At 48.6% G+C, this 20,494-nt stretch overlaps 1 protein-coding gene across 7 annotated transcripts in view; it reads left to right on the top strand.

Annotated features, from left to right (window-relative positions):
* Positions 1–20,494, top strand: part of ATP2B4 (ATPase plasma membrane Ca2+ transporting 4) — a 100,401-nt gene that overhangs the window by 48,664 nt on the left and 31,243 nt on the right. For 4 of the 7 annotated variants that reach the window (XM_027564180.1, XM_027564183.1, XM_027564176.1 and 1 more), the window contains exons 3-8: positions 11,753–11,950; positions 14,015–14,272; positions 14,750–14,875; positions 15,325–15,450; positions 18,253–18,288; positions 19,974–20,135. In XM_027564180.1, the coding sequence (XP_027419981.1) occupies positions 11,753–11,950; positions 14,015–14,272; positions 14,750–14,875; positions 15,325–15,450; positions 18,253–18,288; positions 19,974–20,135 (906 nt within the window). The remainder of the gene's footprint in view (positions 1–11,752; positions 11,951–14,014; positions 14,273–14,749; positions 14,876–15,324; positions 15,451–18,252; positions 18,289–19,973; positions 20,136–20,494) is intronic. The other 3 variants (XM_027564181.1, XM_027564178.1, XM_027564182.1) reach the window with 1 other exon arrangement.

A 20,494-nucleotide genomic window follows, 5' to 3' on the forward strand; every position in this document is an offset into this window, starting at 1 on the left:
GAAGGGGGAATGTCTCTTATAAATGTTTATGTTAGAGGTGTGTTTATCAGTAAATAATCAAGTCCCTAACTCAGTATCAGTCTTTGATTGCAAAGGGTTGAAGATATGATTCTTCCCTACCCTGATCTTACAGTATAATAGGAAGAAGAGTGGATGAGTCCGTCTACCTAATGTAGTACTTCTCTATGGTACACAGTTAGAAACAGGGTGGAAAATCAAAATGTAGAGAGTTTACCCACCATATCTTTGGGTTACTCAGTTTTCTTTCAGGAAATTATTGATGACTTTTTCAACCCTGTCTGATGTATTTTTAGTATAGTTCTTCTTAATCTATTCTCTAAAGAAAATGAAAAATCCAGCTTCATGCTTACCTGGCTCAGCCCAATTGCCCAGTGAGCCATGGTAATTTTATTTCGTTGAAATGGAGATATTACTAGAGAAATCTTATTTGCTTCTTTCTGCCTAGTTTCAGCATCTCTGTTACGGGTCCTTGCTTGGCCCTATCAGTCAGGCAGGCCTTGATTGAGTAGCTTGAGGTGGAGCAAAGATCTTGTCCTTGAGATGCCTTCAGCCTCTTGAGGTATACCATTTCTGACCCTTTCTTGGAAGCCACATCATATTTTTTGCCAGTTCTAAGAAGTTGTGACCCCTAGCCAGTGTTATAAATTAGTGACTTGGAGTCCAGACTCTATGATTAAAAGGAAAAAGGGAGAAATTTTTATCTAGATATCTGTCCATTGCCCATGTTTTATTTTCTTTACCAGCAGGGAGAGCTGCCTTACATGGTCTCTGTACTTCTAGAGTTCACTTTCTTATCTTGTAGGCTTTGAGTTCAGTACTGGCTCTACCATTTACTAGCTGAATAACATTGAATAGTTTACTCATTCTCCGTAAGTAAAAATCATTTTCTTGTTTGCAAATGATATTAATACTTAGTCTATAGAGTTATTGGGATTAAATAATGTATGTACGATGCTTATTCTAATAATGGGTGTTCAATAAATTAGTTGTCTCACATTAAAACAGAGCCCATGCGTCTGATGATATTTGCCAGGATATGAGAGCCCATGGAGTGCAGGGTGTTATTCATCTGTCAGGCTGCTGCAGTCCACCTGCTGCCACTGTCCATTCTCTGCATTCACCATCGATGTCAAAAGAAGCCTGCTTAGTGTGGCAGTGCTAAGCTGCTCTCGTGCGGCTCAGTCGTTGCCGTCTGTCCAGTTTCTCATGACTGCCCTTTGGGTAATGCCTTCTTCTTGTCAGCTGGATTTCTTTATTTTGCCACTTTCACAGTGGCTACTCCTATGTTTTCACTGAGATAATGCAGTACTTCAGGAACACTCCTCAGAATTTAAGCAGGATCTTCCTTTCCCTCTTCCTGTTACGTTCTTTTCCCTTGGCTCAGTTGCTTCCTTCACAAAGTGAAACTCCAAATAAACTGGAACCTGAGAAACTTCCAAGAGCAGAGTCCAGACTTTCCTCCCAATTTCCCAGCCCCTTTCTCATAGCTGCTACTGTGTACTTCTAGTTCCCAGAGAGCTCCCATTCCCAAAGGCCAACATACGTGTTCTTTCATGTCAGAATCAGATATCAAATGCTTAGATTCTCTCCCAACCCCAGTTGTAGACCTGTAGTTGGAAGTCGCCTTCTGGTGTCAGGGGCTTCTGTTGCCGCAGACCCTGGCCACGCCAGGACCCCTGCCACCGGCACAGCTGTCCACTGCCATTCCCCTGCTTCCTTGGATCGCAAACATGTGTCCTGATGGTTTTCAGTATTACAACTTACCATTGGGCTGGTCCTGGAGCTGGGAAGCAGGCTGTCAGAAACAACTTTTCCATGAGTGATTTTTAGCGCTCAGGGCCAACAGTGACTTGCTCATGTGTGAGAAGGGTAAAGGGGTAAGAAAAGAAGCCACAGAAGAGCTATGACACGGGACTCTCTCCCCAGACAGAGGTGATGCTGCGTGGTTTGTTTGGACAGGCTGAGAAAAGAGTGTCAGTATCCAGGTGCCAGAAAAAGCCAGCCAGTGCACAGAGAGCACACGAGGGTGCCTGACAGCCGAGCACAGCTTTGTCGCCTGTGGTAGGTCCCTGCAGGCTGATAATAACATAAAGGAATTTTCCCAGTGCTTGAATTCCGCTGATTGATTGGGAAGATCGTTCCCTAGAATATGACCCTTCCTCTTTATTTTCTGTTGGATTGATAGTATCTTTAGGATAGATTGTTTTACACCATAGCTACTAAGGGACCTTATGCAACTTGCAGTTTATAACTTTTCTGACACTAACATAGTTTTATTTCTCTCTCTCTCTCTCTTGTTGAGTGATCTCAACAGACCAAAAAAATTAAATGACTTGCCTAAAGTCTTACCACAGGGTAGAACTTGATGGAATAATTCGTGTTTTCTGACTTACAGACCATTAATGCTCTGCTGCCTCTTCAGCTAGAGCAGCAACACAGAGAGTCTCAGAAGCACAGATAGTTTTACAATTTGTTTTATATTCTGGTACCTGATAAAATGCCTAACTGTGACCCGATACTAATATGCATTTAATATTGGCTTGTGTTCCTTGAGGAGGAGGCAATGGCACTCCACTCTAGTACTGTTGCCTGGAAAATCCCATGGATGGAGGAGCCTGGTAGGCTGCAGTCCATGGGGTCGCTAAGAGTCCAGTGACTAGTTGGAACAAGAGGCGGTGCCCCAGTGGCTAAGAGTTGGTTACATCTGAGATGACATGGAGGTGCTCAGACCCCTCAGCACTCATCAGTGAGCAGACGAGGCTCAGCAGAGAGGCAGAGCTGATTGTGTCGGTTGGGTAAACGGCTGCATTGTGTGTGTGTGTGTGCTCAGTCGTTCAGTCGTGTCTGACTCCCATGGACTGTAGCCCGCTGGGCTCCTCTGTCTGTGGAATGTTTCAGGCAAGAACACTGGAGTGAGTTGCCATTTCCTCCTCCAGAGAATCTCCCTACCCAGGGATCAAATGCACACCTGCCGCACTGCAGGCAGATTCTTCACCGCCGAGCCTTCGGGGAGGCCCTAAGAGGTTGTGTTGCCTGAGGTTTATCAGCAAGAAAAACCTGAGCGTTTTGCACTGATGGGATCTTTTCAGTTTGCTCCTTTCCTCATTCCAGTTTCTCTCTCTTTTCACTGCCACTTGGTTCCCGATTCCATCCCCACCCTCAGATTTTTCCAGTCCTCAAAGAGCCGGATGATACCCACTGGAAGGTAGCCTTTTATCTTCTGATTAATTTTCCATGTTATCTCCTGGCTTCCAAGAGCAAGAAAAACCTGTGTGAATCTGAACTGAGAAAACTGATAGCGCTGAAGAATTGATGCTTTGGAACTGTGATTTTGGAGAAGACTCTTGAGAGTCCCTTGGACTGCAAGGAGATCCAACCAGTCCATTCTAAAGGAGATCAGTCCTGGGTGTTCTTTGGAAGGAATGATGCTAAAGCTGAAACTCCAGTACTTTGGCCACCTCATGCAAAGAGTTGACTCATTGGAAAAGACTCTGATGCTGGGAGGGATTGGGGGCAGGAGGAGAAGGGGATGACGGAGGATGAGATGGCTGGATGGCATCACCGACTCGATGGACATGAGTTTGAGTGAACTCCGGGAGTTGGTGATGGACGGAGGCCTGGTGTGCTGCGATTCATGGGGTCGCAAAGAGTCAGACACGACTGAGTGACTGAACTGAACTGAACTAAGGGGAAGAAAGAAGTCTTTTCCTTAGTCTCCCTTGGTGTGCAGGAAGAAGAGAGGATCTGGATGAGAGATTCTTCGGTGCAGATAGAAAGTTGTATGAATTCTCCTTCCCCACAGAACCTTTCCACATGGGTCCTCAGCTGTGTTACCCTTTTTCAGAGAAAGAATGATGTTTTCTGAGGAGGTGCTATGCCAATATTAGGGGAGTCAGGGGACCTGGGCCCAGATCAGAAAGGGCAGAGAAGGGGAGCCTTGACTAAACATTGAATAATTACCTGTGGGCTTCCTTCAGAAAGCTAAAGGCTATTTATATTGAATTTGGATCAAGAAGAACGTTGTTGGGAGTTTCTATTTCATCTTTCCTCTACATCCTGCTGTTTCTTTTCTCCTCTGCAGAGCTGAGGTATGGCTGTAGGACACAGGGATTCTAATTTCTTTTCAATGACAGTGAACAAATAGTGTCCAGCAGGTAGTGGGGACACAGTGGTGAACACAACAGGGACAGTTCTTCCTTCCATAGGGCTTGACAGGCACTAAGAGAATACACAAAAATTAAGTCAACTTCAGAAATAGTGTCATAGTGCTGTGATGGTATTATGGGGACCTGGAGGGGAGGACAGGTGGGCTTAGGAGTTGGAGATAGGACTCCTCGATCATGTAACTGTCTAGGGAAGCTCTGGCCTGGCTGTGCTCTAGGGTAATTGCTACCACTTACTAAACGTTCCTGGCGTAATTATTGAGCAGCTACTTGGTTTGGGAAGCTGAGATTCTTTGGGGAGTAAATGGCAGGAAGGGGAAAGAAACTGCTTTGAGACAGCCCAGATTTTGATTTTTGGTTCATTAACTGTAGGATTTGAGTTGATATCTCCCGCCAGCCTACGGCTTCTGGGGTTCAGCGGTGTCCCTGTTGTGCTTCTGTTGGCGTGCCTTTTGAGGCCAGCGGCATGTCCTACCACGAACTATTTCTCCAAAAGCTGGGACGTGCTGGGGTTGGGCTCTTCCTCAGTGCGGCAGATTGAAATTTCTAGTAGCATTGTCAATCTGGGAGAAAATTGCACAGGTAGCCCCAGTAAATGTTCAACTACATGCTACTGTACTTCTAACACTAATATCATGTACATAATAGACTCTGCAAGAAATAGGAATGGATGAAGTAATACAAAAGGTTCTGGTACCTTTCCCATGCTCCGACAGATGAATGCATGCCTCCTGTTTAGAGACCACTGCCTTGGAGAATGTTAATGTTGCCAGGGGGTGTATAAAGAAATTGGCAAGTGGATATGGGATAGAATGGATGTGAGAGGAAAAGGGGTAACTGGCTTCTCTGAGATTTTCCTCCCTATCATTAGTCTGTTTATTAGTCTGTTATAGAAAATTAGTCTGTTTCAGAAAATCCACTTTTCAGTTAGTTCGGTTCAGTCGCTCAGTCGTGTCCGACTCTTTGCAACCCCATGGACTGCAGCCCGCCAGGCCTCCCTGTCCATCACCAGCTCCCAGAGCTTGCTCAGACTCATGAGCAGTCTGCTTTTAGGAGTCCATCCAGCTCAGCTTAGAAGTACGGCTAAGCTGCCTCTCTCCTTGTGCCCTCTGCCCCGTAGCTATCACCTTGAAGATGTCAAGTAAATTACCCTAAAAACCAGTCCCATGGGCATGCCTGCCAAGATGAACAGTCTGTGGTCCTCTCTGCCCATCATACGTTGGGTGCCTGCCAAGATGAACAGTCTGTGGTCCTCTCTGCCCATCATACGTTGGGTGGATATATTAAGTTTAAGGCATGAGAGAGACTCATAGCAGAACACTATCTTTGAGGGAAGAGAAGGGGGCAAACCAGCTCAAACAGCCGGAGAGCAGCTACACTGTGATGAGAATAGCTGAGGCAAGTCCAGGAGCTTCAAAAATGAAATATTTAGTACATGGTAGAGGGGTGGAGGTTTTCACAAAACCTGTAGGAAGCAGCATCAACAGTGGGATGGTAGGTAGATGGTTGAGAAAGACAGGAGAGAAAAAGTGCCCTTGCTGAGTCCCGCCTACCCTGCAGGGAATTCCATGTTGTGTCCTGGGAATTCCTTGTCTGCTTTGAGTTATACGCCTAGGGCCGAATTAGGCCAACGGTGCATGACAGCCACGGGCCTGCTGTTTCCCAGGCCAACTCCAGGCTCTCTGAATTCTTTCCTAGCCAGCTCCTCCTTGCCTGGAGTGGGGCTTCTGGCTTAGCTGGCATAATGCTGCCAAGCAGGGGATAGGGAATTCTGGAGGCAGGGAGAGTCGCTGCGTCTTCTCAACCCGAGAACCCTCCCCGCTTTCTCCCCTTCTACCAGGCCTAAGACCTTTGGTGCTCCATTCATTTGGCAACTCAGCAGAATCTCTTGCAAGTTTTGTTTTGCTTTCAACCTTGCTGTTGCCTTGCTCTGAATGTCAGCTGGGGGTGGGAAAAAAGATAGCATTCCTTCTTCAGCCAAGACAGATGTTGCATCTGCCCTTGGAAGTGGGGCTTTCACTCTTTTTATTTAGCTACAAGGTGTGAGCACTGGGGGTGTGACACCAGAGGGGCGGATGAACACACAGCCTGGGAGAGGGCAACCGAGCAGAGGGTAAGGAGGGCACTCTGGGCAGCTCTCTCTTCTCTGTGCCGGAGTTGGAGAGTTCACAAAAGGTGCACAGCAGAAGCCCAGACGGAAAGACACACCCCCGGACAAAGCTGTCCACCAAGGGCAGGCTTTGGGATCGAGAGTGAGGAAAGGGCCATTCTCTTCTCAATCCGTCACCTCTTGCTGTGGCTTTAGGGAGGCTGCCTACTCTCTACAGGCAGGAAGGCCATAGGCACAGAGTGCGTCTCCAAGCTGCGGGTGTGAGAAGTAGGAGACGCAGAAGCAGGAAATGCTCTGACTCCTCAGAGCAGTGGCAGTGGCTTAGCACAGGAGCTGGCTGAAGCCTTTCAGTCCTCATGCTGATTTTAAGCTGCTCTTCCCTCTTGGTTTCCCTTGTGGCTCAGACAGTAAAGAATCTGCCTGTCATGGAGGAGACCGGGGTTCAATCCCTGGGTTGGGAAGATCCCCTGGAGAAGGGAATGGCAACCCACTCCGGGATTCTTGCCTGGAGAATCCCATGGACAGAGGAGCCTGGTGGGCCACAGTCCGTGGGGTCACAGAGAGTCAGACACGACTGGGTGACCAAGACTTTCACTTCTCTTTTACCCCATAATCCAGGGTTTTAAGGTAGGACTTGAAAGATATTCTGATGTCTGTTCTTCTCATGAACCAAATAGGATTGGCTTCTAAGCAACCCAGAGAAACCTCTCCCTGGTACTATCTGTGCAGCAGAAGATTCTGCTCTCCCCTTGGCAAGGCGTCATCGCCCACACCGCTGGGAAGTCCCTCCTGATGTCTGACCTGGCCGCACCCTCTCTGCACTGGCTCTGATAAGGGGTGCCTCTGCCGACAGTCCTCGGCCGCCCCTCCCTCCTTCCCGCTGGAGCCAGGCCATGAGGGGCTGGGCTGCCGCTCCTCTTCCAAGCCACAGCCCGCAGGGGCTCAGAGCAGACACAGATTTTCCACCGCCGCCCATTCCATCTCCGCTGGCCGGGCAGGGGCCGGGTGAGTCCCCAGCCTGGGGTGCGGGCGGTGACTTCCCAGGCCGACATTCTTGTCCCCTTTCCCGGCTCATGTGCTAAATCTGGCTGAGGACCAGAGGTACTCCCGGTCTGGGTGGGACTTTTTGTCATATGTTCTTGGGGACACGGTTTCTGCTCATTTTCTTGACGTATTTCTAGGGGAAACCCCTTTCCAGTTTCCCGCATTCTCTTCCTGCCAAGTCCTCCTTCCCCACTTTGGGAAGCGGTGTACTTGAGAAGCAGCTGTGAAGATGAGGGACTAAAACCCCCTTCTGGCCTGGGCAAGTATTTATGTGAAATCACAGCTGCTGAGATCAAGGCCTGAGAGCCTCTTGGGGGCTGGAAGAATTGGAATGGAAAGCCCCACATTGGGGGTTGGCGGAGCTCCCAGTCCCACATGGCTCTCCTGTGCAATGCTGCATGTCAGAGGATTCCCAAGGGCACCCGCCAGCAGCCCCACACTGCCCCTCCCTGCCAGAGGGTGTGCGGGGTCCTGGGGCCACTTGACTTCTTAGGGGGGCTTTTATTTAAGAGCTGAGGGTGACTTAAGGTGGAGGAGAGAGGTGAGAGAAAATACAAAGAGGAAGTAAACGTGTGACTTTGAGAGCATCTAGGTAAGAGCAAGGCCTGGCCTCTTTTTGTTTTCCGTAATGTATCTTGTTTCATTTGCTTGGGTCCAAAATAAGGCCAATAACGAAACTTTTATTGAATATAAAATTCATAGGTTGGACTCTTGACAAGCCTGGTGTCACCATGCCTGAGGACAGGAAAAAGACAGGACTCATTCACGTCAATTGTAAATAAAGGGTAGGAACAAGGCTGATTTGCCTAGAGGTGCAAGTGGGCCGGCCCTGCGGTAAATGAAGAAGGCTGACCAACCATTCCTGTTTGCCTGGAGCTGAGAGGTTGTCCCAGGAGACAGGCGCTTCAGTGATGAAATCTGGAAAGTCCTAGGCGAAGTAGGAAAGGTTAGTCACAGCAAAATGGAGCCTCAGCTGAGTACAGCTGCCTCCACGCCCCAGCCCCCTCTGTGTGTGAGTTGGAATCCAGCTGCTGCTTGTGGAGCAGCTACAGACTGCCACATATTTACTTGAGTAGTTACCAAACCTGTCTAGGCCTCAGGTTGCTTGAATGAGAAATGGGGTTAATAGCAGCTATCACTCAGGGCTTTGCAGTGTTTCAGTGAGAAGACACAAATGTGCCTAAATGTTCACGATAATATCTATTACTCATGCAGTTCATTCAACGAATTTGTGTACATGTCAGGCACTGCTTTAGACCTAAGGAACAAAGACAAAAACCCTGGCCTTGTAGACGGAGATAAACAAATGTAGAACAAATATATCAAATAACCTATTCCAGGAGAGGACCTGTAGAGGGAAACAGTTGAGCAGGCCAAGGGGATCCCATGCGCTGGGGCAGAGACGTCCGCGTGAAATACGCTGGTCAGGGTTAGGGCGTTTGTCCGAAGACCTGAAGGAAGTGAAAGGACAAGCCCTAACTTGTGAAGGGAAATCTGAGAAAGAAAACAACATGTGCAGGGACCCTGAAATGGAAACGTGTCTGGTGCACACAGAGAATCGCCGGAAAGGCTAGCTTGACGGGATCTCGGCGAACAAGGCGGAAATGGTAGCACTCCCCAGGTGGGGAGCTGGGCGCTCACAAAGGGGGCCTCCAGGCTGGCACAGACTTCTACTCCGTTTCATTCCACGCGAAAGGGCAGACGAGTGCCACGGGGGTGTTGAAAAAGATCATTCTGGAACCAGAAGAAACTGAGGGCAGAAAGCTAAGGCTGGAAGCAGGAGGCCCATTGGACAGTCGCCGTAGCCTAGCTGAGAGACGGCCAGGGCTTAAACCAGCATGGGAGCATTGGGAGATGAGAAGTGAGGGGGACCTGGATGTATTTCGAAGGTAGAGATGATACATTTTCTGACTAAATGGGTATTGTAGATAAGAGAGAAAGAGGCGTTAAGGATGATTACGAGGCATTAATATGAGAACAGAGTGGGGCAGGGTTACCTCAGTGGAAATGAAAGTGTAAGTCGCTCAGTCATGTCCGACTCTTTGCGACCCCGTGGACTGTAGCCCGTCAGACTCCTCTGTCCATGCGGTTCTCCAGGCCAGAATACTGGAGTGGGTTGCCATTCTCTTCTCCAGGGGATCTTCTCAACCCAGGGATCGAACCCAGGTCTCCTGCATTGCAGACAGATTCTTTAGCATCTGAGCCACCAGGGAAGCCCTTTCAGCTAGACCGGTGTTGAGTCTTTTGGCCTTTTGGCCTTCACTGGACTATTGGCATGTGATAACCTTCTGTATCTGATGTCTTGATTTGCCCTCATAGTCGTCTACTCACCCTTCTTATGGAGGGAATAGCATCTCCTCCCTTTACATCGTAAATTCTGCTTTCTTAAGAAACATCCTGGCTAGATTAACAAGTATCAGAACTGTTTCTCAAGAGCAGGCCTAGCCATCCAGCACAGCAGTTCCAAGTTGGCACACATGTGTTATCTCAGGTCCCTGGGAGAAACACCCCGCACGGCCCTGTTCCCTAGCAACTCTGCCTCTGCCCGCCTGGGGATCGAGATGCCCTGCCCAGGAACACTCCTTTCCCAGGCTCTGGCGTTTCTTGCCTGCTGAGAACCGACTCCTCAGAGTGGTGGGGGCAGGGAGCCTCTGGCAAGCAGCCCGTGTTGCTTCTAGTGCTTTGGCCAACCCCCACCCCCACCCCCCGCCCACCCGTTCCCCTGCAGAGCTCTGCTGTGCCTCTCAGCTCTCTAGCCAGGGTCCTGCTCTTGGCCCCGAGGAGGCAGGAGGCCCTGGATAAGAGCATCAGGGGCCACTTCCCCAACCAGCTTCCTGCTTCTCTCTGCTGAGCGCTAGCAGGTAGAAGGAAGCAGTCTCCAGTCCCCATTCCACAGTCGTGGGTGCCAGTTCACACCCCTGCTGTATCTCCAGGCAGGGTCCCCAGGTATATTTCGATACCTCTCCTGATGGTTTTTGTCTTTAGGGTGGAGGAATGGACCCTGCAAACAGTACTCCCTTGGGTACAGATTTTCCCATTTTCAAAATCCCTGTCTGAATGTCTTCCTTAGTTCTAACCCAGATCTCTTTCTTTGCCATTTAAAGTAAGGCGCTTGGGTCCTATTCAGTGGAGACAGAAGTCTGCCGGCCCCCAGTGTCCCTCTCCCCCCAGCGGACCAGCCCTTCAGTGTGGAGAGGGGTGAGGTCCTCGCATCAGTAGCCCGTCCTTTCCTTGCAGCTTCCAGGCATCTCCTCGTCCCGTGCCTCTGGGTAAAGCTATGTTAAGTGTCTCCATCCTCTGATTCTAACCCTCCACACTGCTGATCTTTTTTCAAGACAAAGGTTGCCTCACCCTGCCTGTGGGGAACCCATCAAGCAGTATAGCCAACAGCTAGTGCCAAACCAAGGCTATTCGCTAATCAAGTTGTGTAAACAACTTGATAAATGCCGCCTGGCATTAATGTAAATTATATGCGTTCTCCTCTTTCCTTAAAGTGTAACCCCTCCTGGGCGCATGAGAAGAGCCTAGGACTCTGGGAATAACTCTGCCTCTTATTCCCTCTGGGGCCGTGCCTGGACTCTGTGTGCACACTCACACGGGTATGTCAGCACACGTGTGTTAGTGGAGGGCGTGCTGCTGACCGCGGACTGAGCGCTGTCTGACTCCGCGCTTTCACCTCCACTGTTCTCTCTTTTTTCACTCTGAACGACAGTGCTTCTCCCAGTGCTTTGTCTAAGCAGTACTCGTAGCACTTAGTACATCTCCAAGTACGTAGTTCTTAGTAGAACAGTAGTACCTCTTAAAGATGTGTGTGTCTGTGTGTGATGGAATGGGACGGCTCTGTATGCCTAAAGGGGATGCCCGAAGCTGGAGTCTCATGAAGTCTGTATTCTGTTGATGTCCTGAAACCTCTGGAACTTGGAGTCAGGACAATTGGTTGGGCTCTGTCTCCTAGCCTCCTAGCATGACCTTGAGCAAATAGCTTATTCTTTATGGCCTTTTTGTGTGAGCCAGTAGGTAGAAGCCACCTCTTCTTTTAAATCATGGCCAGCATTTACATGTTAATATAAGAGGAAAATTCTGTGTCTCAGGAAACATTTTAATGTACTCTTAGAGCTGAAGCCTGGTGCAAACTCAGTGAGGAAGAGATGAAACTGTAGGTCTGGGTTAGCTTACCCTGGAGACCAAGAGGAGTGAGCAGCCCCTGTGACCAGCTTGTCTTCGTTTGCCCCCATTTCACACCTGCTGAGTCTGGGGAAAATGAGGATGGTTGGTCACCCTAATTGGATCTCATATTTGGGCAGATTGGGAAGCAAGGGATCCTTTTCAAAGGGCTCTTTTAACTGCCTTCCTCCGTCATTCAGCTCTTCCACGTTTTTCTTGCTCGTTCACTCCGCTCCTGTCTCTTTCTCAGGCCTATCTGGGAACCCTGCAGATCTGGAGAAACGTAAACAAGTGTTTGGACAGAACTTGATTCCCCCCAAAAAGCCCAAGACCTTCTTAGAGTTAGTGTGGGAAGCCCTCCAGGACGTCACGCTCATCATCCTGGAGATCGCGGCCATCATCTCCCTGGTCCTGTCCTTCTACCGCCCCCCGGGGGGCGAAAATGAACGTGAGTACCTTGAACAAACAAGCGTGACTCCCATCTGGGCTCTTTCCACTGTCACTGAAAAGCACGTAGTGTGTGTTGACAAATTTTATTAGGTTGGTGCAAATATAATTGCAGTTTCAGAGCATGAATTTTAAAACATAACTAGTTTTAATAGGAACCATTACAATAAACACATTTTTGCCAATGAGAAACGTTTGTTTATTCCTGTAGTGTAAAAATCCGTGTTTCAGGATGCAACAAACTCTTGGAAAGCATTTTTCTGCATCCTTAGGATTGTGGAAGCATTTTCCCTGCAAAATGTTGTCGAGATGCTTGAAAAAGTAGTCAGTTGGTGAGAGGTCAGGTGAATATGGGCTTCCCTGGTGGCTCAGATGGTAAAGAGTCTTCCTGCAATGCGGGAGACCCGGGTTCGATCCCTGGATCGGGAAGATGCCCTGGAGAAGGAAATGGCAACCCACTCCAGTATTCTTGCCTGGAGAATCCCATGGACAGAAGAGCCTGGTGAGCTACAGTCCTTGGGGTCACAAAGAGTCAGACATGACTGAGCTTTGAACTTTGAACATGGTGGATGAGGCAAAACTCTGTAGGCCAAATCGTTCAGCTTTTGAAGTGTTGATTGTGGAGAAGAATTGGGCCCTTTCTGTTGGCCGGTGCCAGCCGCAGGCGTTGGACTTTCCAGTGCATCGCGTTGATTTGCTGAGCATACTTCTCAGATGTAATGGTTTCTCCCAGATTCAGAAAAGTTTAGTGGATCAGACCGGCAGCAGACCATCAGACAGTGACCATGACTTTTTTTGGTGCAAGTTTGGCTTTGGGAAGTGCTTTGGAACTTCTTCTCAGTCCACTCACTGAGCTGGTCATCTCCAGTTGTCGTGTAAAATCCACTTTTTGTCGCACATCCCAATCCAATCGAGAAATGGTTCGTTGTTGTTTTGTAGAATGAGAGAAGATGACACTTCAGAATGACGATTTTTTTGATTTTCAGTCAGCTCACGAGGCTCCCACTTACCGAGCTTTTTCACCTTTCCAATTTGCTTCACATGCCAAACAACCGTGGAATGGTCAACATTAAGTTCTTCAGCAACTTCTTGTTTAGTTGTAAGAGGATCGGCTTCAGTGGCGGCTCTCAGTTGGCCGTTGTCAGCTTCTGGCAGCCAGCCGCTACCTTCCTCATCCTCAAGGCTCTCATCCCCCTCTTGGACCACCACTGCCCTGCATGCTCATTAGCAGTTCCTGTACCAGACATTACTGATGTTGCAAGTTGTCTCCACTGCTTTACAACCCATTTTGAACTCAAATGAGAAAAGCATTCAATTTCCTTCTTATCTAACATCATTTCCATAGTCAGTATAAAATAAACAGCAAGAAATGTCATTAACAACAACAAAAAAAAACGTAAAGCAAGAAATGCACATTAAAATGATGTACAACATAACCACATTTATTAAGAACGTATTCCAGTAGCAAATGGCAAACTTCAATAATGCAAAAGCTGCAATGACTTTTGCACCAACCTAATAGCTTAAGTGTTGTGCGTGTGCCTGCCCCCCACCCCGTTATCTGAGTGGGTTCTCCAAAGGAAACTAAAAAGTAACTAGTAGGCTATTCTTCCAACTCATCCTGATTCCAAGGTCTTCCCCCCCCCTTTCCTAGTAAATCCTTATTCAGAATGTTATGAATCCTCTGCCCTCTCTAAACCAACAAGGCCATGCACCTCAAAGTTCCCCCGTCCCCCACGCTGGGCATCACGGGAAATAGCAGTGGGAAGTGCCATGCTGGGGTCATAAGGCCTCTCTATGTGTCTTGCCTGTAGTTTTCGTTGACCTGTTTCATGCTGTTTAGTCATATGCCTTTTTTGGGTAAACATAAGTAGTTATATATTGGTGACGAGATGATGCCCAATCCTGCCGTCCTCTGCTATCTTCAGGATAGCTATTTTACCCGAGTTTTCTGTTCTTCTCTTCCCCTGGCTTTCTGTTCTGGGGAGTTATGGAAGCACAACCCCCATTGTTAATGTCCGCAAGGGCCCCTCGGTGACCCTTTTCTCTCCTTTCCCTGGGCTAGAGTGTGGTCTAGCCGTCACTAGCCCAGAGGACGAAGGGGAGGCGGAAGCTGGCTGGATTGAGGGTGCAGCCATCTTATTCTCGGTGATCATCGTCGTGCTCGTGACCGCCTTCAATGACTGGAGCAAGGAGAAGCAATTCCGGGGGCTGCAGAACCGCATCGAAAAGGAGCAGAAATTCTCCGTTATCCGGAATGGCCACATCATTCAGCTCCCTGTGGCTGAGATTGTGGTGGGCGACATTGCCCAAATCAAATACGGTGAGAGCTCTGTGGTTCTTTTCTCTTTTAGCTCTGTTTTTTACACCTGTGCCACCGTCCCTATCGGAGGGCTAGGTCCTTTGGCCTTGGGGCTAGGAATTGCTGAGGACCCAAAAAGATAAGACCCAAATTGTGTTAGCTTCTAGGTTAGAGTTTAAGGAGGTTATGGAAAAGAAATTCAAAGAAAGCAGTAACTGAAACTGCCAAAGACTGTCAGACTGTACCCTGTGTGTCTTAGATTTCAAGTATGTAATATTCAGGCCATGGGAAGGTGTTTGGGGATCAGTAACTGTTTGAATTTATAATACCCAGAGCAGAGTTTTATCGCAGGTTGTCAGATGTGAAGTTGTCTTTCAGAGGTTCTCCAGGCTCTCCCGGGCCGTTGCCTACAGGCAGGGCCCTGGGAGCAGCCCTGAGATGAGGCTGGATGGTCCTCACCTGCCCTCTCCCTGTCGGCCCTTCACCTCCATGTCCTAGGTGACCTGCTGCCTGCAGATGGGATCCTGATCCAGGGCAACGATCTCAAGATTGATGAGAGTTCTCTGACTGGGGAATCAGACCATGTCAAGAAGTCCTTGGAGAGGGACCCCATGCTGCTCTCAGGTGAGGCCCCGACTGCACCAGCGCCCAGCCCCCCTCCCCGCAGACACTCAGCCACAGAGACCTTGCCCTGTCTTCCGATCGTGCCCCGTCTCCTGCCCCAAGGCTCAGCGGGGGCTGTAGCGTGTCAGTGGGTTGAATACAAGGATATTAAGCAACCTAACAGAGGTTGTCCATGGAGCAGATGCTACAGGAGCCTGCGAAGGGCTCTGCTGGCTGGAATGGGTGGTGGGAAAGGAGCCTTACCCCAAAGCCGTTACACACATTGTTCTCCTTACCCCCACATTGCTTGCTCTTGATCTTTTCCTACTCTCTGCCAAGTATAACACCATGCATGGGAGAGGAAGGTAGAGGGATTGCTTTTTTCCAAGTTTATGTTTCACACCAAAGAATGGCCAGGTATTAAAAAAAAAAAATGAAAAAACTCTTCTCCCATCTTCTTTCTCATATAGGGACCCATGTAATGGAAGGTTCTGGACGAATGGTAGTGACGGCTGTGGGTATCAACTCTCAGACTGGAATCATTTTTACCCTCTTGGGAGCCAGTGAGGGGGAAGAGGAAGAGAAGAAGAAGAAAGGTAAGGGGCTTTCAGAAGAGCCTCTCCCCTCCCAGCCCCACGGACAGACTAGGAGAGGGAGCGGGTCTGGAGTGGAACACCTGGTTGGCAGACTCTGCAGGATGATGAGGACAGATCTCCAAACCCCTTGTTTAGCTAACGGTTTCATCCCTGACTCCCCACGGTGCTCTAATGAGAACCGGATCCGGCTCTGCTCTGCGGTCAGGTTGCACTGGTTCCTGCATTTACTGGTCGACTGTAAGAGAATGAGGTGGAAGGCCCGTGCAAACGGGCGAGCAGTGTGCTCTGGCTCCAGCCTTCACCACTTTCTTCTTCAGACACGGGGGGTTATACAAACCATCAAGGCGTCTTTGCCATTCACTTGTTCCTGAAAGCGAGAAAAGAGAGAAGGGAAAAGCAAAGGAGAAAAGGAAAGATATGCCCATTTGAATGCAGTGTTCCAAAGAATAGCAAGGAGAGATAAGAAAGCCTTCCTCAGCGATCAATGCAAAGAAATAGAGGAAAACAATAGAATGGGAAAGACTAGAGAGCTCTTCAAGAAAATTAGAGATACCAAATGCAAAGATGAGTACAATAAAGGACAGAAATGGTATGGACCTAACAGAAGCAGAAGATATTAGGAAGAGATGGCAAGAATACACAGAAGAACTGTACAAAAAAGATCTTCACGATGGTGTGATCACTCACCTTGAGCCAGACATCCTGGGATGTGAAGTCAAGTGGGCCTTAAGAAGCATCACTACGAACAAAGCTAGTGGAGGTGATGGAATTCCAGTTGCACTATTTCAAACCCTAAAAGATGATGCTGTGAAAGTGCTGCACTTAATATGCCAGCGAATTTGGAAAACTCAGCAGTGGCCACAGGACTGGAAAAGGTCAGTTTTCATTCCAATCCCAAAGAAAGGCAATGCCAGAGAATGCTCAAACTACCACACAATTGCACTCATCTCACACGCTAGTAAAGTAATGTTCAAAATTCTCCAGGCTAGGTGTCAGCAATACGTGAACTGTGAACTGCCAAATGTTCAAGCTGGTTTTAGAAAAGGCAGAGGAACCAGAAATCAAATTGCCAGCATCCGCTGGATCATGGAAAAAGTAAGAGAGTTCCAGAAAAACATCTATTTCTGCTTTATTGACTTTGACTATGCCAAAGCCTTTGACTGTGTGGATCACAATAAACTGTGCAAAATTCTGAAAGAGATGGGAATACCAGACCACCTGACCTGCCTCTTGAGAAATTTGTATGCAGGTCAGGAAGCAACAGTTAGAACTGGACATGGAACAACAGACTGGTTCTGAATAGGAAAAGGAGTACATCAAGGCTGTATATTGTCACCCTGCTTATTTAACTTATATGCAGAGTACATCATGAGAAATGCTGGGCTGGAGGAAGCACAAGCTAGAATCAAGATTGCTGGGAGAAATATCAATAACCTCAGATATGCAGATGACACCACCCTTATGGCAGAAAGTGAAGAAGAACTAAAGGGCCTCTTGATGAAAGTGAAAGAGGAGAGTGAAAAAGTTGGCTTAAAGCTCAACATTCAGAAAACGAAGATCATGGCATCTGGTCCCATCACTTCATGGGAAATAGATGGGGAAACAGTGGAAACAGTGGCTGACTTTATTTTTCTGGGCTCCAAAATCACTGCAGATGGTGACTGCAGCCATGAAATTAAAAGACGCTTACTCCTTAGAAGGAGTTATGACCAACCTAGACAGCATATTAAAAAGCAGAGACATCACTTTGCCAACAAAGGTCCGTCTAGTCAAGGCTATGATTTTTCCAGTGGTCGTGTATGGATGTGAGAGTTGGACTATAAAGAAAGCTGAGCACCGAAGAATTGATGCTTTTGAACTGTTGTTTTGGAGAAGACTCTTGGGAGTTCCTTGGACTGCAAGGAGATCCAACCAGTCCATCCTATGATGTTGAAGCTGAAACTCCAATATTTTGGCCACCTGATGCAAAGAGCTGACTCATTTGTAAAGACCCTGATGCTGGGAAAGATTGAGGGCGGGAGGAGAAGGGGACGACAGATGGTTGCATGGTATCACCGACTCAATGGACATGGGTTAGGATGGACTCTGGGAGTTGGTGATAGACAGGGAGGCCTGGCATGCTGCGGTTCATGGGGTTGCAAAGAGTTAGACATGACTGAGCGACTGAACTGAACTGTTCCTGAAAGAAGGAAAACAGAAGGCAGAAAGATAACAAACCAAGTCTGCACCTTTCCCTAAGCGTTCCTTCTCTTGGAGGAGAGAAGGATTTGTACTATTTGGCTGGAGGTGCATCTTGGGCTGTTTGGGGAGGGGCAGTTAATGAGAAGGCAACAAAGCTCATTCAGTTAGGAACCAGCCTGTTTCTGCAGCTGCCTTCAGAGTGAGTAAGGAGGCTTGCCTGGTGCTGGTGAGCTGACATGGAGGCACCTTGCGCGGCCTTTGCCACCAGGTGGAAACAGTTCAGACCTCTCACTCCCTAACCCCCACCCCATTTCTCCAAGTGGTTTGACTCAAGCCAGAAGCACCTCCTAACAGCAACTGTGCTCCAGGAGAAAGCAGCTCAGAAGGGGGTGTGCACTCCCCTGCATGAGTGGCCTGGTCCATACCCCAGGGATTTGTGAGCGCCTCTAATAAAAATGGGGATAAATAGAGGTGTGAGCTTCCTTTACATCCCCTTCACTACAACTCAGACCCTTTGATGTCGCCCTTTTAGGCTCTGAACAGGACCGGCAAATTGGATATCTGATCTCTGAATAGTCATTTTGGGTCCCCACCCCATTTTTTTCTTTCTTGTTCAAACAGGTAAAAAACAAGGAGTCCCTGAAAATCGCAACAAAGGTAACCTTTCCACTCACTCATTTACCATCTCTACCTGCCCACACTCAAACCAGACCTTTCCAGGCCATCTGCCTTCCCTCTCTTCCTCTCCATAAATCTGTTATCTGCTCCTGTGGCCCAGATGCCTCATCCTGAGGACGGTGCAGAGATCTGGGGGTGGTCCCAAGCTGCCAAACCCAATCTAAGGTGGGACGCAGCACCCTCTGCTGTTAGCTCAAGGGGCCTTCTGTCAAGATTTCTCTCGGGAAGCCTGTGTGGTGATCTGCTCTTCCCAGGGTGCTGACCTTGCTTCATTGCCCTTGGCCAGAGTTAAAGAGCAAGGATCGTTAGTCTCTGGGTTGGAAGTCTGCAGGGTCCTTATGGGGGAAGGGGTTAGGATGGGCAGTCCCTGCACCCTCTTCTTCCTCTTTTGGTGCTGTCTTCCCATCTAGATCCCTTCTCAGCTAGTCTTCTCTGGGGTGCAGAGAGCCCTTTCTCTGTAACCTCTTTCCCCACTTCTTTGTTCTCTCCACAGTCTGTTTTCTTCTTCCTAATTTGATGTGTGTTTCTTTTTTGGTGGCTGTGTTTACATCCTGTTTCTGTCTTATTTGTGAGTCTGACAGCAGAGACAATCTCTCAGGAAGGGCACCTAAGCAAAGGAGCAGAGCTCTTCAGGGTGAAGCTGGAGGGGTGCTGGGGGCCAGCAGGAACTGCTCTCTTGAGACAGCTCCTGGAGCCTTTTTCCTTTCATAAAGACATCACATTGGAAAACTAGGGCTCAACAAAAGTAATTCTTAAATTTCAGATCTCTTTAACTCTTCTTTTGAAAGCAAAATGGATTTCTATGTCTGTCTTTATCCCTGCCTTCTCTTGTTCCAGAGAGTCCCTCATACCAACTTCTTCCCTTAGGGAAAGGTACTTTGTACCTCCCTACCTTCATCAGACAGGGGAGAAAGGAGATTTCCTTCCCCTATTGCTCAACTAACATAAGCGAGAACTGGAAAATACCCTGTGTCTGGGGTCTGTGTTTCTTCTATGAAAGTCTATATCTACGTAGAGAGAGAGGGGAACCTTTTAAAGAGCCAACTAAGACCCTAATGTGTTTCCCATGTGGCTCAGTGGTAAAGAAACTGCCTGCCAATGCGGGAGATGTGGGTTTGATCCCTGGGTCGGGAAGATCTCCTGGAAAGGGAAATGGCAACCCACTCCAGCATTGTTGCCTGGGAAATCCCATGGACAGAGGATCCTGGTGGGCTACAGTCCATGGGGTCACAAAAGAGTTGGACACGACTTAGCAACTAAACAACAAGACCCTTATGCTGTAGGAACATTTATCAACCTTCCCCTTCAGCCCCTTTCTGCAGTAAAGATTCACTGATTTAAGCACTGAATTCTAGGAAGGATGGCTGTTGGTAATAGCACTGACTGGCAGGACAAATCCTCTTGCTGGAACAAACCTGGCTCGGGGCTCTGAGACAGTGCCAGGAAGCTGCCACTGGAGAGGAGAGCCATCCATTTCACCTGCAGTTGTTAAGATACCGTTCCCAAGGCCCTAAGAGAAGGCCAAGCTCCCCGAGGTCAGATCTGATGCCAGAGGTCCAAGCTGTGTTCCAGAAGCAGACAGAACGGTGTGTTAGCTTCCCCTTGCCTACTACTCGGGCTGCTGCCTTGCCTGCTGACCTGTCCTCTTCGTGTGTGCACCCTAGCAAAGACCCAAGATGGAGTGGCCTTGGAAATCCAGCCACTCAACAGCCAGGAGGGGATCGACAGTGAGGAAAAGGAGAAGAAGGCCGCCAAGCTGCCCAAAAAGGAGAAGTCCGTGCTGCAGGGCAAGCTGACCCGCCTGGCTGTCCAGATTGGGAAAGCTGGTGAGTAGGCGGGGACTTCTCAGTGTGTCCGTCAGTCTTCCTCTGGGTCCTCGCCACTTTGACTGCCTCCTTTCTGTACCAACCAGGCCTGGCAGGAAGGAGCCGAAAATTCCAAGTGGCTGGTGCAGTTCAAGAATCCATGTCCCTCCCTGTGACTGTTGGACCCTTGGCTTTAGCAGAGAGACATGTCTTCCTATTTAGAGATAAAGGCCCCAAACAAATGGGAGGTTAACATTAGCAAGAAGGAAGACTTTAATAACTGCTCACCTGCTCAAGTATTGGCTTGGAAATTCCTGAAGGGTAGAGAAGGCTGCTGTTGGCTGGGAGCAAGTCTCTAGCATAGGAATGGCCAGGCACAG

The sequence above is a fragment of the Bos indicus x Bos taurus genome, chromosome 16 (assembly GCF_003369695.1).
Source record: "Bos indicus x Bos taurus breed Angus x Brahman F1 hybrid chromosome 16, Bos_hybrid_MaternalHap_v2.0, whole genome shotgun sequence".
Lineage (NCBI taxonomy): Eukaryota > Metazoa > Chordata > Mammalia > Artiodactyla > Bovidae > Bos > Bos indicus x Bos taurus.